The 17,383-nt window shown below is 44.2% G+C and overlaps 2 protein-coding genes and 1 long non-coding RNA gene across 3 annotated transcripts; all 3 read right to left on the bottom strand.

Annotated features, from left to right (window-relative positions):
- Positions 1 to 1,007: 1,007 nt before the first annotated feature.
- On the bottom strand, positions 1,008 to 2,785 carry LOC311428858. Its single transcript, XR_014687925.1, has 3 exons — positions 2,565 to 2,785; positions 1,963 to 2,210; positions 1,008 to 1,106 (listed from the first exon to the last, which is right to left on the bottom strand). It is a non-coding gene; the product is annotated as an uncharacterized lncRNA (long non-coding RNA).
- A 621-nt stretch (positions 2,786 to 3,406) lies between these two features.
- Positions 3,407 to 5,444, bottom strand: LOC311428864 (uncharacterized protein; the record flags this gene model as incomplete). Its single annotated transcript, XM_084540106.1, has 3 exons — positions 3,407 to 4,254; positions 4,327 to 4,432; positions 5,409 to 5,444. The coding sequence occupies 3 exons, from the start codon at positions 5,442 to 5,444 to the stop codon at positions 3,407 to 3,409; spliced, it is 990 nt and encodes a 329-aa protein (XP_084396232.1).
- A 30-nt stretch (positions 5,445 to 5,474) lies between these two features.
- Positions 5,475 to 14,395, bottom strand: LOC311428863 (ubiquitin carboxyl-terminal hydrolase 42-like; the record flags this gene model as incomplete). Its single annotated transcript, XM_084540105.1, has 13 exons — positions 14,184 to 14,395; positions 12,345 to 12,582; positions 11,384 to 11,584; positions 10,673 to 10,783; positions 10,411 to 10,513; positions 10,139 to 10,206; positions 9,912 to 9,982; positions 9,298 to 9,380; positions 8,290 to 8,401; positions 7,772 to 7,912; positions 7,477 to 7,577; positions 6,872 to 7,013; positions 5,475 to 6,191 (listed from the first exon to the last, which is right to left on the bottom strand). The coding sequence occupies exons 2-13, from the start codon at positions 12,571 to 12,573 to the stop codon at positions 5,475 to 5,477; spliced, it is 2,079 nt and encodes a 692-aa protein (XP_084396231.1). The 5' UTR covers positions 12,574 to 12,582; positions 14,184 to 14,395.
- Positions 14,396 to 17,383: the final 2,988 nt, after the last annotated feature.

The raw sequence follows: 17,383 nt of genomic DNA, 5'->3' as shown, positions 1-17,383 counted from the left end.
GCTCCTCCATGCCGGGGATGGGGATGTCCAGGTCGGCCAGGAGCTCGTCCTGCATGTGCTGCAGCTGCTGGCTGTCCCCTGCCAGCTCTGGAAAGGCCTCGGCAAAGGCATCAGGGCCCAGCTCGGGCAGCTGCGGGGGCTCCTCAGGCACCTGCGGGGCTGTCGCCGCTGAGGACGAAGCAAGAAAATCCCCCAAGACGGGCGATGTCAGCTTTCCCATGGCCCCTGGGTGTGGGGCGCCCAGCGGCCGGCTGTGCCAGCCCCAAACTCACCGTCAGGCGTCGCCGTCTGGGTGCTGGCGGTCCTTGGAGCCTGGGCAGGCTTGGGGGCAGTGGGGCCGGGCAGCGGGGGCCCCTGGTCCTCGCTGAGCCCCACGGCGTGCAAGCAGGGCTCCGGCAGCTGCCCCCGGCTGCTGCTCAGGGTGCGGGGCGTGGGGAGCGCCTGCCCCCGCAGCGGAGGCCCCGGGACGAGGGGTGGCGGGGGGTTGCGCTGGGCGGGGGCCTGCAACAGGCAGGTGCCTGCGGGGTGCAGGAGCTCCCCATGGAGCACGGCCCTGGGCCCCAGCCCCAGCGCATGGTGGGGTACCAGTGTCCCCGTCACCATGGGCTGTCCCCACTGATGGACGGGGGCACAGGGAGGAGCGGTGTGGGGGAGCTGCCCCCCGGCGGGGAGCTGCACCAGCTGCAGCTGGTGCCCCATGGTTGGGAGCTGCACCAGCTGCAGGTTTTGCCCCACAGCGGGGAGCTGCACCAGCTGCAGCTGGTGCCCCACGGCGGGGAGCTGCCCCACAGCAGGGAGCTGCCCCCCGGCGGGGAGCTGCCCAAGCTGCAGGTGGTGCCCCTGGGCTGGGAGGTGCCCCCCAGGTGGCAGCTGCACCCCGGCGGGGAGCTGCAGCACCTGCCCCTGGACCCCCGGCACCACGTGCCAGACGGTGGCCTGGGGCAGCGCGGAGGGGAGGGTGGGTACCTGCGGGGGCTGCAAGGGCAGCGCCGTCGCTCCGGGGAGGGAGGGCAGCAGCCAGGCAGCCACCGTTGGCGGCACGGCTGGGACGACGAAGGGGGAGTTTTGCGTCTGCGCAAGCCGCGGAAGCCGTCTGGGGAAACCCTCTGTGGGAAAAAGGCCGCTGGGCTGAGCTCTGGGGCGCTGGGCTCGCCAGCAGGGCCGCAGCCCCGGGAGGAGCGGGAGCCGGCTGCTGGACCTGCCATGGTGGCTGGAGAGTGGGGCGGTTGCTTGGGGAACCCGGGCAACGGGGGTTCCGTCCCAGCGGCTCACCAGCCCCTCGCCGACATCTGAACTGACTGGAGAAGGCGGCTTCCAAAGTCCTCCCATTAAACGGACTACATTTGAATTCTATGCTAAAATTGGTGAGCTGTACAGAATAGTAGGACCAAGCTACCTGCTTTGATAGCAAACGGTTGACCTTAGGTAAGTTACAGTCATATGAAGGTTTGACTGGACGGCATCCTTGGTTTACTAGTGATCAAAGCTGACCAAATCCTAGCCACAGAACAGAAGCGTTCACTAACTTGCTAGAGAGAGCACTTAGGAATGCAGGAATTTAACTGCTTTAATGCTGCTCTTTCTCTCACGTATCTGCAATTTCCTTAAATCACAAATTGTCACTAGCTATCCTTGTTCATTTATTCAAAGGAACATGATTCCGGTTTAAAAGGCACTCTAACAAGTCCTCCGTTGCTCCTAGTCTGTCCCTAGCTTCTTTAAGAGGTTCAATACAGTAGAAAATTAAAAATAATAAACCAGCAAATAATTAACGTGTGGAAGTGGTCTTTTTTCAGATTAGATTCCACCATTCAGAAAATCCTGCTTAAGAGACATTTTTTCTTTGCTTTGAAAGACTGACCTTCCCCAAAAGGAAACTAATTAGTATCTTCAGGCTTGACGAAATACTTGAATTCCTCAATTTAACAGAATTGCTTTGCACAGCCCTCCTATCCTGCTTACCTTGCAAGCAGTGTATCCAAGTGGGGCGGGTACTGCTGTATTTATCAACGAACATCTCTTTCACGTATATAGCCCAGGGATCCCCATGCCCCGCACTTGTGTAATGCATGCAAGACGTTGACTTTCTTCCTCTACTTTGGACTGGTTTAGAGAGAACGAGTTCGCCATCTGCTGGCCAGAGAATTCACTGAAGCCCGAAGAGCAGTAGAGCAGAGGCATTTTCTTCTGTGCTCTTCCTGATTTTTCAGCTAGAAGAGATACTTCCAGTCTAGTACAATCAGGATTCTTTTGACATTAGTATCGTAAAAAGTCCATTTTTGCAACACTGGAATTTGAAAGACCTCCGTTCAGTCCCTAATTTTGTTCTTGATAATGGGACAGATTGCATGAATGCAAAACCATTTGCCTTTAACCTCTTTATTTCAGGCCTTCTTTCCTAGTGGCCATTCAAAACTGGGAAAAAAATAGTCTACCAAGTGGGGTTTTTTTTTGATTTGATAATAAATCTGCAGACTGTTAAGTCATCAAGCACTTCAAGACTGTTTGAAATAATCTCGAGATTAATATAAAAGGAATTCCTCACACACGCTGCGGCCGCTTACCTTTAGTATAGTCGTTGGATGCGATGGAGCAGTATTTCTTGCTTTCGCCTGCACTGGAAGTCTTCCCTTCCTTGTAAGGTTGTTTACTGCTCTCACTTCTGCATTATTCACATGAAGAGCCATCTGGAGGATGGGATTCTTCCTTCTTCTCCCGCGTTATCTTCTGGAAACGAGGATCTAAGTGTTCCAAGGAGCCTTTTGCTTTCCTGGTGTTTCTCCTTTTTCTTCTTTTTCTTCTCCTTTTTCTTCTTTTTCTTACGCTTGCGATTGGCATTGTCAAAGCGGAGCGCACAGAAACACAAATCATGAAGTCTGAAAGAAACATGCAAGTTAAAAAGGGAAAAAAAGATGTGGCACTTGTTGCCTATATGAAACCTGATTTATTTTACCACAGGTGATGATTTGCAGCATGTCAGCTATTTTGTGGTGCTTTGTGCACACGCAACTTACTTTAGATGCAGCAAACTTAAGCCGTCAGATTGAAGGACCATAGGTCCTGGTTTGTACACAGATCATTAACAACGGCTAGCTCTGGAATACGTGCAAGCAGAAAAAATCTTTTAACCTAATCTGGAATGGTGTACGGATGTGATTCGAACTATGTGGTCCAAAGCTAGTGCTCTGACACAATTCAGCAAGAGCTTTCCTGTCTTCACTGATCAACCTAACAACATGATCCCCAGCCAGCTGGTGCTATCTAAAGAACTTAGAAACTACCAGAAAAAAAAAAAAAAAAAAAAAAAAAAAAAGACATGAGAAGCACCCAGAAACGAATTAGGATAAAAAATGCGGAGTATGCCGGAATCCTTGCTTACTTGGAATCCTTCTCTCCATGTTTATCCTTAGACTTCTTTTTCTTCCAGAACTTGTGATATTTTTGCATTTTTTTCACCACCTACAAGCTCCTTTTCTATCTTTCTGTCTTTCCTTTCTATTTCACTTTCACTACCTTCTGCACGGGTATATTTTCTTTTTCTGTTTCCTTCTGTTTCAGTTTTCTGGCGACAGTTCTCCAAATGAGCTGACACAGGTGGAAGCGCATGTCTTTCACGAGAATGTCTTCTGGAATGTTGCTGAGGTACCGAGCAACGATGCAAGTCTGCTCGGGGTGTGCTAAAGCGACGTACATCTTCCTCTCTCAAGAGGGAACCGTGAGGCCATCCGCTTTTGTAATGATAATGCTTATGTGACCTGCAGTAGTAAGTTGCAGTCGATCTGTCAAAGGCTGAATCGCTGTGAGAGAACTTTCTCTCTCTACTGTCTCCTGTCGCATGAGGTGAATAGTGATCCTTGTAATAGCCACATCTTTCCCATCTCCGTGCTTCGTCTCGATAGTATCTTTCTCTGCTCCAACTTCTTTCCCCTTTGGATCGGTAGTACCTATTGCTACCTTGTTCTGATCTTCCTCCGCTGCCAGATCTGTACTTTGAATATTTGACTGCTCTTCTGCCATTCTCAGGGCTGTTTCTTTCACGAGGGAAAGATCTGTACCTGCTTCCCTCCCAGTACTCCTGCTTGTGACTCTTTTGCTCAACAAATTCCACGCTCTGAGAACACCTCCTCTTGCTGGAAGGACCTGCTTTTTGACTCTCCTTCTCTTCACTAGGAGCATGTTCCCTCTTGCTTCGGTAATGCTCTTTCTCAGTGGTTTTAGTCTTGTCCTTTGTATCTTGGCGTCTATCTGCAATAGCTAAGGAAGAAAGATTGTTAGAGCTACATTCAGTGTCAGACTTGAGAGAGGAAGTTTGCCGCAATTTCTCACCAGGCTCAGAAGACTCTTTGCCGGACAAAACATTTTCTTTTGAAATGAGGTCACGTTCTTTTGATCTTCTTGGTTTCTCCTTGTCTCCACGGTCATCACATTGGTACTGGGCGAGGTATTCATCATTCCCAGGAGATTTCGGAGGTTCCGCAACACTGCATAAAATAAAAACCCATTTCTCACTTCTGCTGAAGGACGTGAATATTAAGAGTAAAACCTTCCAAAGGCAAACAAACAAACAAAAACCTCCGGACTACAGGAACGCTCGCAAAGATATGCCATTTAGAAACCTCTCCTGTGATTAGGACACCTTCTTCAGCTCCCAGAGAAAGTGCTTTTTCCCCTCTTGCTTCTGAAGCCATTGCACTAAAAAAGCAAACGCATCTGTCTCCTTCCACCTGCTGCTCTGAGAAAAAAGGCATAGGGGCGAGCGGGGAACAGCCAGTGTTTCTCCAGACAGTGGAGAAAAATGGAAAAACATTCTATAAAGGAACACAAGTTCTCCTTGAGGCACCAACCTGCATCAGAGTGATATGCTCAGTGCTGATCATTAGTTCTGTTCGTGACACTGGACACACAGTATGGAATTGTACTAATTTAAATCCTTCCATTAAATACTATTAGTAGACAGATAAAACTGTAACGAACTTCCATAAAGTCTTGTCTTAATCAGACTGTGCTCATTTTACCTCATTTCCTCTGACAAGCTGTTCAGCTGGCTGGCTCTGAAGGACTCCGTGATGACTTCTCGATTGACTGAAGGCATAGCTCCAGGCATCTGCAATTAAAACGCACAAGTCAGCAGACAAAAAAATACTATTTGTAGTAGTACTGAGGACTAGTCTTGTCAGAATGTCTCCATTAAATGGTAAGCAAGACCGCTGTCAGTTGTATGCATTATCTACACTTCAAAGATAACCCCAACTCACCCCCCAAAATCTACTTTATGAAACTTAGGAATTTTTATCTCAGCTGAGCTTAAGTTGACAAGTTCTAATGTAAGCTCAGGTCTGCAAATTCTAAGGGGATAATACCACAAAGCCTTACGATCACATGTGTGCTGTGTTTTCTCAGTATTTCACCTGAATTAGGAACACAATAAACACTCCCGAATACATCGTAGGTGAGAAATTCTCGATGGAGCAAATCTATGTTTCAAGCGATCCATTTGTTTTAGAAAAGAACATCTCAGAAGGTTTAACAGGTTCAACTCGGCAAGTGGAATCATCAAGTTTCAGTCCGTTTTCTTTAGATTCATTAACTAACCTAATAGCACCATTTAGTGAATCTGTTTTTGGCAGCTCATGCTGGGATCTTCCTTTGTCAGCATTCTGACAGGAAGAATTGGAATGCTGCAATGTACGGACTACCTTTCCAACCAAAATTCCATTAGAGGACATTGCATTGCATTTCAAATTCCTTTGAAATAAGCCCTTTGACTCCTCCTCAGATTTTCCTGAAGATTCTGCACCATAAGGGACTGTGTTATCAGAGCTGAGTTTAGGATTTTCATTCACTGTTGGCTCCACAAAAATTTCATCAGAAACTTTTTTGTTTGTTTGCATTTGCTTCATTTGCATTACCGAATTTGTAATTGTGGATGAAGGAACAGCCTGGTAGAGATCTTCATCCTCCACAGCACTGCTAAGAAAGTCAGGCTGTGACACAGTCTGACGAGCAGGCAATTTATTGTGAATACTGATGGTGATCTTCTGTTTTCTTGACGTATCAGTCATTGAAGGCCTGGTAATTGCCTGGTTTTGAACACAGGCCATTGGTGGTGCTGAAGATGGCCTTTTTAGGGTGACACCAGTGGTCTTTGTGTCCTCTTTTATGGATCCATTTCCATTTAAACGGCTTGAATTCTGTATTTAAAAAGAAGAAATTGCAAGATGGATTAACGCAAACACTGCATGTAACATTTTGAAACACAAAACTCTCCTACTGAGTGTTTCTACAAATGGTCTTAACACCTAAAAAGAAAAACACACTGCCCTTTAAGGATAAATGCAAGTCCAATAAGCGTATTCAATTCCTGCTTTTGGTTTACTGCAGATTGGTATCAAATTAACATCATCTTTGAAAAACAGCCAAGCAACTTAACATTACCTGCTGCTATTCCCAAATATATTTATTTTCCCCTTTAAACATACCCTGAAAAGCCTGAAGTAATCGTTCTGGTGCTCAGGAATAAGACATTTAGTTTTCCCTGTCTTAGCTAAAGTGACGAGGATAGGAAAAACAAGTCCTCTTTTAAATGATTTGAGGATTAGTACACTCTGCTTAAATAGTCAAAGAGCGTAGCTCTCTGTGCTTTAGAAAGCTGTCTTGGAGCTATAAAGTAATGGAGTCGCATGGCTGCACAATTTAGCAGTAACCACTGTTTGAATGACTCTGGCTGTAGCATGAGGGCTGTGAAGAAAGCTGCAGCGTGGGAAGGAAAACAAAACTAAGATGCCGAAAACCAAACAAAAAACCCCACACCAAACCCCAAACCCACTAGCAGTTTGGTGCCGTTATCTGCCCTCCCGCTTCCCTGAATTACCTTAATCATATGAGGAAGAAGTCGTGGTCCCAGAAATCCAGCCTGCTTACTATTAGCCCCCTGCTGACCAGGAGGGAATGAACAGGGATAAGATGGTGCTGGCAAGTAAAACGCACGTTCTCCAAGTGTCAAATCATAGCGCCTTCAGAAAAGAGCAGTGATCGTAGTTTAGTTTTTCTTTCAGCCTACTCTTGGATTAAATCCCATCCTATCATTTTAGAGGAACAGCTCATACGATATGGAAGCCTTCTCTACAGAAGGCTTCGCCAAGACTACAGACTGAAAAGTAGAGAACAGTCTTCCTACTAAGACTATCACTTGCAGAGCAATAATTCATTCTTACACCACAGATGACCTTCATTTCTCTCCTTCTCTAAAGTAGCCAGCTACAGATAACACATAGATAGCAATTTACACGAGTGCTGCAGTTTAAGGCCAAGCAACAAAAGATAATAAACGACACAGAGAATTTCAGGTTAGACAGAACTGAATTAGACAAATAATAATCTTCTCCCGGGATAGCAAGAAAAACACTTGCAAAACAGAAAAATATCAATAACAGGAAAGGAAATCTCTTCTGAACACAATTTAAGATTTGTTATTACCTGATATAAAAAAGTATGTAAGCTTGCTGACCAAGAACTCTTTTAATGTCAGTACGCACTACTTTAGCATCATTCATCTGATACCAAAGTCCATTACCAGCCTGCAAATAAAGACAATGATTTCTTTAGGTGAATTGCACGTTTTCCAATTGAAATCACGGATAGGAACAAAATACACACATGTCAAATAAAAATATAATGAAATCTTTTTCCCTAGAAACAGTAGCTGCTAGTCATGCTTTAATTGGTTTGCCAGCACAACCTTTACCCTGTTAGAAATGCTGTTGACTTCTACCTTTACATAGCATATATAGTGTCCTGAGTGACAGCTGACACCGTGATGTACCAGCACCGCGTATAAGGCATAGAGCAGTGGTTCTCCCATTGACTGCGACATGTAGGCTCTCAGGTCCAAATACTCCGGATATTTCACCTCCTAAAGAGACATCAAGAAGATAGAAAAATTATCCCAGAGTACTTCGTGGACTAGCCAGAGAAAAACACTTCCAAAAAACACAGACTAGAATTGATTTCTAGAATATATTTCTCGAATATATTTCTTGATTCACTACAAATAAGTCTTCCCATAAACAACGGTTAAGACTAGAAGTTGCAGAGAACTGTTTCCTGATGAATCAGCCTTCTCAGAGGAAAGCATATGCTTCTTGTCAAGCGGGAACTTTATTGATATTAAGAGAAAGAATAAGCCATAGTCGTTAGTCTACAATTATTGTCTGAAAATATTAACAACTTTCAGCTTTGGGGGATGTCCCATTACACAATGATATAGTTGCATTACAGTGGTAAATATACCTTGTTGATCTTTCCACCTGTGAAATCTGCAAATCTTTTCAGTGATATTGTGAGAACCTTGGAAGAACGGTGTATGGTAAATCTCTTGGATGCAGGAACCATCTTTTTACACCTTAAAACCAAGCAGAGATAAGTGTTTGAAGGCATCTTCTTTTTTCGCCCCCAAAACAAACTCCTTTTAATGTCTCACGCATGCCTATGCTATTTGAATGATATTTACTTGCATAATAGGTTGGTCTTTTTTCTTTTCATAAACCCATGCACTGCGTGTCAGGTTTGTTAATACACAGAAGAAGGTCAATTTTCCCAACAACTCAGAGCATAGCGGGAACAGGAATCTCTCACAAAAGGGTATGACCAGGTTGGATGGCAAGGTACCATTTCTTGGTCTACAAAAGTGGCTATTTGAACTCCAATCCTGGATACATTCTTTCAGCTTTCAAGGGAAATACAAATACTGAAAGCGGAACGAGAGAGCCTTGGTCCCCAGGGCTAGAAATTGCAAATAATCTCCAACATAGGTCGACTATCAACATCAAAAATACAACAGAAGCACATGGTCATTCTACAGGAGGGAGACATTTAACAGTAGGAAGTCTTCATGTACTGAGCTTGTCTGGAAAGACACTGAAACCATCTGCCATCCTTTGAAACAAAATAGTTCAGTTTGACACATTGCCCACTCCAAGGTAGGACCTACGGTGTAAGCAGTGAAAATTAGCCACTAGCCCAGAGAACAACGGAAACTGGGCAGTTTACATCAAGAAAAGTACTGTCGAGAGCTAATAAATAGAAAGAACAAAAGTAGCTCTTTTTGAATTCTGATGGCAAAATACAAGCCAGAGAATTGCAAACCCATAGGGAATGCCTATGAACAAGACTTCCCCCCTCCAAAGAAACAAAAATCCAAGTCTTTTATAAACTTCCACAAAACTTGTAAGTAGATCCAAAGTTTAGAGGTAGTCCAACAGAGTCATGCAACATAGAAAACTGACGTCAAAATCTTACTCGCTACATTTATAGCAATTCTCTCCATCCAGCTCTTCAGGTTTCACAAAGAGTTCCAGAGCTCTGCTAACAGACGAAACCGCCTAGAGCAGCGAGAAAGAAGAGCGTAAAGTCACCGTAATTCAGAATTCCAGAGACATACTAGTAGTTTATAAGAGAATCTTACTAACATACTCAAGCGATCTACTAGGAGCACTGTGAAGAAGGAGGCAGAAAGAGCATGCTCAGCATTGACCTCACCTGGAAGGCATTTGACTTTGGAACAAATACTTTTCCAGTAGCCTAGACAGCATCTACAGTGTGCTTTGTCATCAATACTGGGGACAAATTCATCAGTCTAACAATTAGATGTATATTGAGGTAGAACAACAAAGAAGTATGACAGCATTATAATTTTTGCAGAAAGAGAATTCTTTCCCCTTAAACCCAATGCAAATGTGGAGACTATTTACATGGGTTCCACGGAAGGACAAAGTCCAATCCACTTCCTTAGCACCACCAAGCTCTTACGTTTTAACATTATATGTGGTTTGGTTTTTTAAGTTAAACAAGTTTAATTTAGAAAGTTATGCATGTACTTAAACATCATGAATTATATTTAGAAAACATCTTACCTTTATATCCAAAGTGATATCAAGAAATGCCTCATACGTATCCGAAACTGCTTTGCAATTCAAGCACTTCACTGGAAACAAAATATAAATGCTTAACATTATGTGAAGGAGACTAACTGTCCAAATTCAAGTTGTTGACAGATACTACTTTAGACAAACTACAGACTGCTTTACTACCGACAAAAGACACAGATCAGTTCTAAGGACAGGAATATTTTTTCAAGTACCTCTCGATCTTAGAAATCCTCCAAATATTTGATGAATGATGGTGGTAGCTTGAGAAGATCTGTCCAATCTGGAAATAAATTATAATCAGACCTCAGAAGATTTAAGGCACAGAATTAACTCTTCAAAGAGTTTGATGAAAACCAAGGATGATGTAGACTTGCGTTGCTGATAGTAAATAAGGCACTAAAAGGTGCTAGAGATCATTTTTGAGAGTAAATAAAGGACTAGAAGGTGCTAGAGAATGTATGAAAGTGAACTTGTTTATGCTTACTCGGTGCTTCCGTTCAAGCACGCTTCCTGCATAGCATCAACAGTATAGCGCAAGAACTCGTGTGCGTCTTCTTGACTGCCAAAACGGAAATGTTGTCCTATTCCTAAATAAGAAGATGATAGTATTGACCTCATTTAAAAATGAAATCATTCTTGTATTTCTAAAATCTCTCTTCATTGGAGTGTTAAAACCACTTAGACACATCAAATAATTATTTGAAGATTACAAGCTATCGAAAAGAAACACATCTGAAGCCACTTACGACTGAGATTACTGATAACATGCGTAGGCTCGATGGCATCAACAGTGCAACGCAGGGCCTGGTTAATGTGAGTCTCCATCGTGCACATCATGCAAAAATCTTGTTCACGACCTGAAGAGTGAAAGAACAAAGCATCCCAGTCCAGCGAAATATCCAGAACTACAAACATCTAAGTACAATTTAAACTATAGATACAATATCCACTCTCCTTGCTACATTCTATTCTCCCAAGATGCCAATGTCCCAACAGTCTTGTAACATTTCATTTCACACAACTTGACAGAAGAAAAATATCCACTAAGCCTGTATTCAAATGCATGTTGTGATGAGAAATCTAAAAGACTACTGCAAAGTCGCAGTTGTAAAGGCTGACAGGAATGTGAACTCCACAGGCTGCAAAATGTATTACTCTCTAAAATTACTACCAAATGCATTACTGTCCAATGCACTTCATTATTCCCATGAAGCAATAAATAATCCTTTAATAAACAAACAAACAAACAAACAAACAAACAAATAACTAACTAAATAAATAAAACATGGTGCATTAATTGCACTCCATATGCTATTCGGAGCCCACTGCTAATACAGTGCTCAAAGCCAGCTGCTACAGGTAAAATCAGGCAAATAAGCTTATCTCACAGAATCACTGCTGTTCTTTCACCTTCAGAGCTATCCAACAGATTCAAAATACTGTTAGAAAGTACTCACATGACTGGCTGTGCTCAAGAGAAAGCATGTAATTGGCAAGTGGGGGTGTGTAGGTCAAACACTGTAGAGTAGCATTAAGAAAACATGTGTTGCCAAGATTGTACAGGCCAACTCCAACACTTTGTGTTTCTCGCCAATCCATACAAATCTTCTCAGGTGGAAAAAGAATGCTCTGTGGCGGAGCAATTCCATCATTAACGACTGCAAGAAAGTTAAATTTAAAAAGAGATCTTGTTTGTTTGTTTCGAAGAAAGGTATTTAAAAAAATACTATTCTGCAGGAGCACCTAGAGGAGCTAGCTACAATCCAAACCAGAAAAACTTATTGCAGACAGCTTTAATACCACCAAATTCAAATTGGCTGGTCAACACAATGTTTTGGGGAAAAAAAAAAAAAAAAAAAAAAAAAAAAAACAAAACAATTTTAGTCAACCATTTTAATTCTTCTAAGGCAAGGCTAACTGCCATTCTGTTTGTAGCACCTAACGCCAAGTTCCTCTCCATCTATAATCTTTAACCTGATTAACTCAACTACTGTTTTTTTCCTTATTATAACTTAAACCACAAACTTAGACTTGAAATTATACGGTAAAAACGTAAAAACTAGGAACTAGGAATGACGGTACCCCTACAGATACCAGATCTTTTCCTGAGCAATGTTATCCTTCAAAAAACCTGTGAAAAATGGAAGCTGTGAATAGCAACAATCAAACACTTTTCTCTGCAAAACAGAAAAGACATGGAGGAATCTGTGCATTACAAAAAGCTCCCCGTATTTCTCTGTTGACTGTAAATATATCAAAATTAATTTCTGTAACATCAGTCACTTCAGTTGCCTTAGGGGATTCACTTTTGAAGTCTTTCTTCACAGTAGTCCCCTTCTCTATCAGTGCAACAAGTAAGAACTGCATTTTCTACTTTTGCTTTGAAGACAATGGAGGCAGGATAGAACGCACACTTACTTAGATCTCTTGGGGCAAAAGCCTTAGATTTTTCAGATGATCTACAGTAAATAGCACCTCCACGTCCTTGGGCCACAGAGACTTGGCTTGAATCTTCTGCAGGCACTATCCGGCCCCAGTTGGCGGTGCGTGACATCAGTATTTTAGGACTTGGTTTCTTGGATTTGCCAGACCGCCTTGAAGAGGGCTTTTTAGGCTTTGAAGATTTGGGCTTCTTAGCTACGGTCATTGTTCACATCTGCGACAGAGACAGAAGTTCTGGTTGACGTAAGACTATCAAGAAGCACTCCAAGAAGAAAAGAGTAACAGAAGTCCTGTCACTTAATCTCAAAGAAACAGCCTTAAGAACTAAATCGCTGGTATGAATGATTTAAAAAGAATCCCCAAACTAAACACACAAAGTGAAAATTTCCATCTAAACTCTATCAGTATTACTTTTCGCTTCTGCAGAACTAGTGGCTGATGCCATTTCTTTCCCTTCCGTAGGATTTTAATCCATTACAACTCTGGAGTCTTTTTAATATAAAAATGTAGAAGACATTCTCTGAGGGGAATCAGTTATTTATTGATTTCCGGAGTTGCGCAATTATCTGTTAATTAGTACCTATGATCTAATAGATAATTGTTGCAATTATCTATTGCTGGCATTAGTAACGGAACACTATTACTTCACTGCCTGCGTTTTTCTGTTTCGTCTGCACAAAGGTACCCAGAACTCACTGCTACTTTTCTCCTGTCTTTCCAGGGCTCGCCCTCTACCTCACTGTCTACTGCACCAGTCATGAGGGGTTTGTTGTGATTCTATAATGAGCCTAGCTTTTAAATACACCTTTCATGGGCGTCACTTGGTGACGGCAAGTTAATCTGTGAGGGCTCCTCAGTCTACATCATGCGGTCGCTTTTTCCAGGTGAAAAAGCGGAGCTGTAAGTGGCAGTACACCAAAGCCCTGGCATGCTGAGATCCAAGAGGAGAGATGTTTGGCCCTCCTTTTCACTCCTGGGAACCATATACCTCAAAACCCACAGAGGATGGGCTATATCTCAGAGAAATCTTCGGAAAGGAGAGCATGAAGAGCATGTTTGCAAATTTATTTCTCCCTGGGCTTCTTCTGCTTCTCCAAGAAAGACGAGTTTGAATATAACTTTGGCAGCAGTACTTCTGGTGTTTTACTCCTACCACATTTAAAACTCCTACGACAAACTGAAAAGTTAGACTAAAAAGCAGCTCTTTCCGTTCTCCTTTCTAAAGTTGCACGCTTTCCTCATGCAAAACAACAGGGGAATGTAAGCTAGAAACGGAAATGCTGAATGTAAAACAAAACAAAACAAACCTCAGCCCTCCAGGACAAAAGCCAATAACTGCTACAAAGTCCTTTTTAAAATGCTGATTAGGTTTCAAGGTGATACCGCTTTAAATAAGCGTAGTTGTGTGTCCATAGGCAGAAGCTGAATAATGACAGGATGAACTTCTATACTTCATGTTTTGTTACTGTCTTACTGTAGCACACAGGGACTTGTTACCTTTAGGGAAACCACTAACCTCATGGAGGGTTTAAAACATAAGCTAGTTTGTTATACCAAAATGACGGAGAGAACAAAGCATAAAGTGCTTTCAGATTTCTAGCACGCCTTGATTGCTGTCCATTAAACTTCAGACACGTTAAACAAAACACAGTAAATAAGAAAACTCCTAGTCCCACAGCTGGCAAATTGTGTGCAGAGGTTGTAATTAGAACTTTTTTGCCTTGACGTTTTACATTTAAAATTGATTTTAAATCCATTCTATACACACTTTCCATTCCTGAAAAAACAATACGCAAACCTGACAAATGCATTTACATGAGAAATGAAGTCGTCCTTGTCCGATTGGAAGACTAAGGTGACAGCTCCTGGGCTCAGGGATAAGCTCCGATCTTCACCAGTGACAGCTCCTTTTTTAGGATTGAAAGGGAAAATGTTTCAGCAACACATTGGAAACATACTTAAGGGACAAGAAACAAAATCAAGACTGCAGTGAGAAGGAGAACAGAAAAACAATACTGGGGGGAAAATGAAAGGGAAGGGAAGGGAAGGGAAGGGAAGGGAAGGGAAGGGAAGGGAAGGGAAGGGAAGGGAAGGGAAGGGAAGGGAAGGGAAGGGAAGGGAAGGGAAGGGAAGGGAAGGGAAGGGAAGGGAAGGGAAGGGAAGGGAAGGGAAGGGAAGGGAAGGGAAGGGAAGGGAAGGGAAGGGAAGACCTTGATCTTTATACTGACCAATGAGATAAGCCTTACACATTTTTAAGTTTATTTTTGACAACTGATTGAGGTGTTACCAGCTATTAAGTACGATTCAAGAGCAAATATTAACACTAGAAAGAAGAAATCCGATCCACCACCACTGTTTCAAAATACATCCATTTCTCATTTGGAGATGACGTCTCTCTGGCAAGGTAGTAGAAAAACTGTAAATACCGATAGAGCTTCCTCTCCCGATGTTCCATATACATACCGATGCTGTTCCTACACCTACGCTCTGAGCATAAATTTATGTTGACATGAGTGACAAGAGAGGGTGTTACTCCTCTCTTTGTTTGCCTTGAGAGACACACCTCTTGTCCATTGAAAAGTAAATTCAAGATTCCAGATCACTTAAGACAGTTGCTATCCCCCCATTCAGAGTTCTGCAGCAGCACTCTTCAGATGTGTTTAGCAGTCTCTTTAGAAAATGTTATCACTTAGGACCTGCTTCTCAGTAGGTCCACGTTTGGCCTCCGCTTAGCAGAGAGTCAATCCCAGCTTAAGCTTTCGTACAAGAGCCCCTTCACGAAACGGAGTTGAACCCTGACATAACTGAGTTGAACCTTTAACCTTGAAGCTTCCTTAAAGAAGAAAGCAGCACCCAGGCCAGGAAATAGAAATTAATCGTCACTTTACCCTGAAACGCAGTGGGCTATTCTGTGCTGGCAGGATTGCTGCCGGGCTGGCCGACGAGGCGGCGGGCAGCTCCCCGGGGCCACAGGGCCTGGCACAGGGAGCCGCCGGGGGTCTCCAAGGTCCGGGAACAGCGGCAACAGCGGCAACAGCAGGGACAGAGGGGACAGCAGCGACAGCAGCAGCCACCTCAGCCGGGGCCGTCTCCACAACCGCCACAACGGCCTCGGAACGCCGCCGAACTCGGAGCTCCAGCGTGACGCCTTGTGAACCTGGCCGCGCTGCTCATGGCTAAAACCAGAGCGTTTCCTCCGGCGTGTGTTTACTGTCGGTGCCGGATCGGCCCTCACCCCGAGCTCTCCCTGCCGGGAGGGCTTTGGGGTTGGGGTTTCCCTCCCGCCGCCGCCGCGGGCAGGCCCCGCGCGCAAGGGGTCCGCGCTGGGGAGCAGCATCTCACCCACGGCGAGAGACCGAGGGCACGACATGAAAAAGCCCCGACACGAAAAAGCCACGACATGCGGCCGAGGCGGCGGGGAGACGGCTCTGAGGGAGCTGCCACTTTGCCCCGCCGTCCTCCCCTCCCGGGCCGCCCCGCCGAGCCCCGTGCGCCTCAGGTGCTGCGCTGAGGGGGTGGCTGGCTACTGAGACAGCTGCCCAGGGCACTGCTCATGGCACCGAGCCTGACGGAGGTCAACAAGTGTTGAACAATGCTCTCAGACATCGGGTCTCACTTTGGGGTGGTCCTGTGTGGAGCCACGAGTTGGACTTGGTGATTACTGGGAGTCCTTTCCACCTTGGGATGTTCTCTGATTCTAGGTCAGCAATCCAGTAGCTGATGAGAAGTGTGGAGTCATTCAAAGGGAAGAGAGAGCACAACACTTCTCGTTTGCAGAAGCGGCTATTTGGTAACCAAACCGATGATTCCTTTGCTTCTAGAGCAACTAACAGCAGGGATCCGCTTTACAATGGAGGGAAAAGAGTCGTTGGCATGTCATGTGAAGTAACCTTCAAATCCCAGAGGATGATTTTGTTGGAACTTTATTCAGCTGAAAACACGGAAGCCTTGCTTCTGCTTGTGTTAGTTACAGCTCCAGTTTACTTTGGTTGGGAGGGAAGGCATTCCAGGCTAATGTGCTGTACCTGTTCCTTCAGCTCATTGTCCATAAACGGAGGAGCAAACGAAATCAGTTTAATCTCCATAAAATGCAGCAGACAAAGCGGAGTAGAGGGCGATCTAGCACTTAATTTTTCCTGTAAGCAGGAAACCCAGAACTCAACAACACTTTTCAAATCTTGTCCTGCAGTAAATGACCAGCTGAGTGAAGCTTGCATTTAGAGGATGTGCTCCTACAGTAGACGGAAATAGCTTTTCCTCTTCACAAGTGCAACTGAGTGGTGGACTGGCAGCTACGTGGTTAACTAGTTGTGCCAAAGGGGTTGTGTTGAATGCACAGAAAAATATGCAGGAATAAATAAACAGCAGAGGGTTGTCTGTAGGCATGACACCGAGTACAGATGTTGTCTGCAGGTTCGTGCAGAGTGCACCGCACCAATAAGCACCCAGAGTCGGAATGCACACGAAGGTCTTTTAATTATATAATTACTTATAGAACTCTGCAGAGTCAGGCACTTGGCCATCTTTCGCAAAGCAAGCACACCTCTGACTCGAATCACCGTCATTTATACACAGGAAACTTGTGAAAACTCTCTCTTTGGCTCCTTTGGATTGGTTATTACAGCTCACCTAACTTATCTCCACTGAGCTTGTGTATTACAGAGGAATACCGGGGGGGAGGGGGAACAGGAGAGGGGGGACACACACCGAATCCCACATTAGCATAGATTAGCATTTTGACAGGTGTGATTTTTAATGTGCTAATGACCCTTAATGAGAAAAAGGTTACTATAGGTCAGTCTGGAGCTGGTGTTCTCCTTCCTGTTTTTTCCCTTTTAGCCCTTCTCTTCCTTGCTTCTGCTAGCTCAAGGCTACCTGTCTCTCTCCTTCTTTATTTTCTCAGCTAAAAGACTGCACAAGCTACACGCCTCCCTATTTGCTTCAACATTTCCTTGGTTTTGTTTTTGTTTTTTTCCCAGCTTTGGGACGACACAGGTGTGGTTTGATATTTGCCA

Source organism: Aythya ferina, assembly GCF_964211825.1.
Source record: "Aythya ferina genome assembly, contig: HAP1_SCAFFOLD_167, whole genome shotgun sequence".
Taxonomy (NCBI): Eukaryota; Metazoa; Chordata; class Aves; order Anseriformes; family Anatidae; genus Aythya; species Aythya ferina.
Note: the sequence above shows the minus strand (reverse complement) of the source record. Positions and strands in the feature narration are given on the sequence as shown.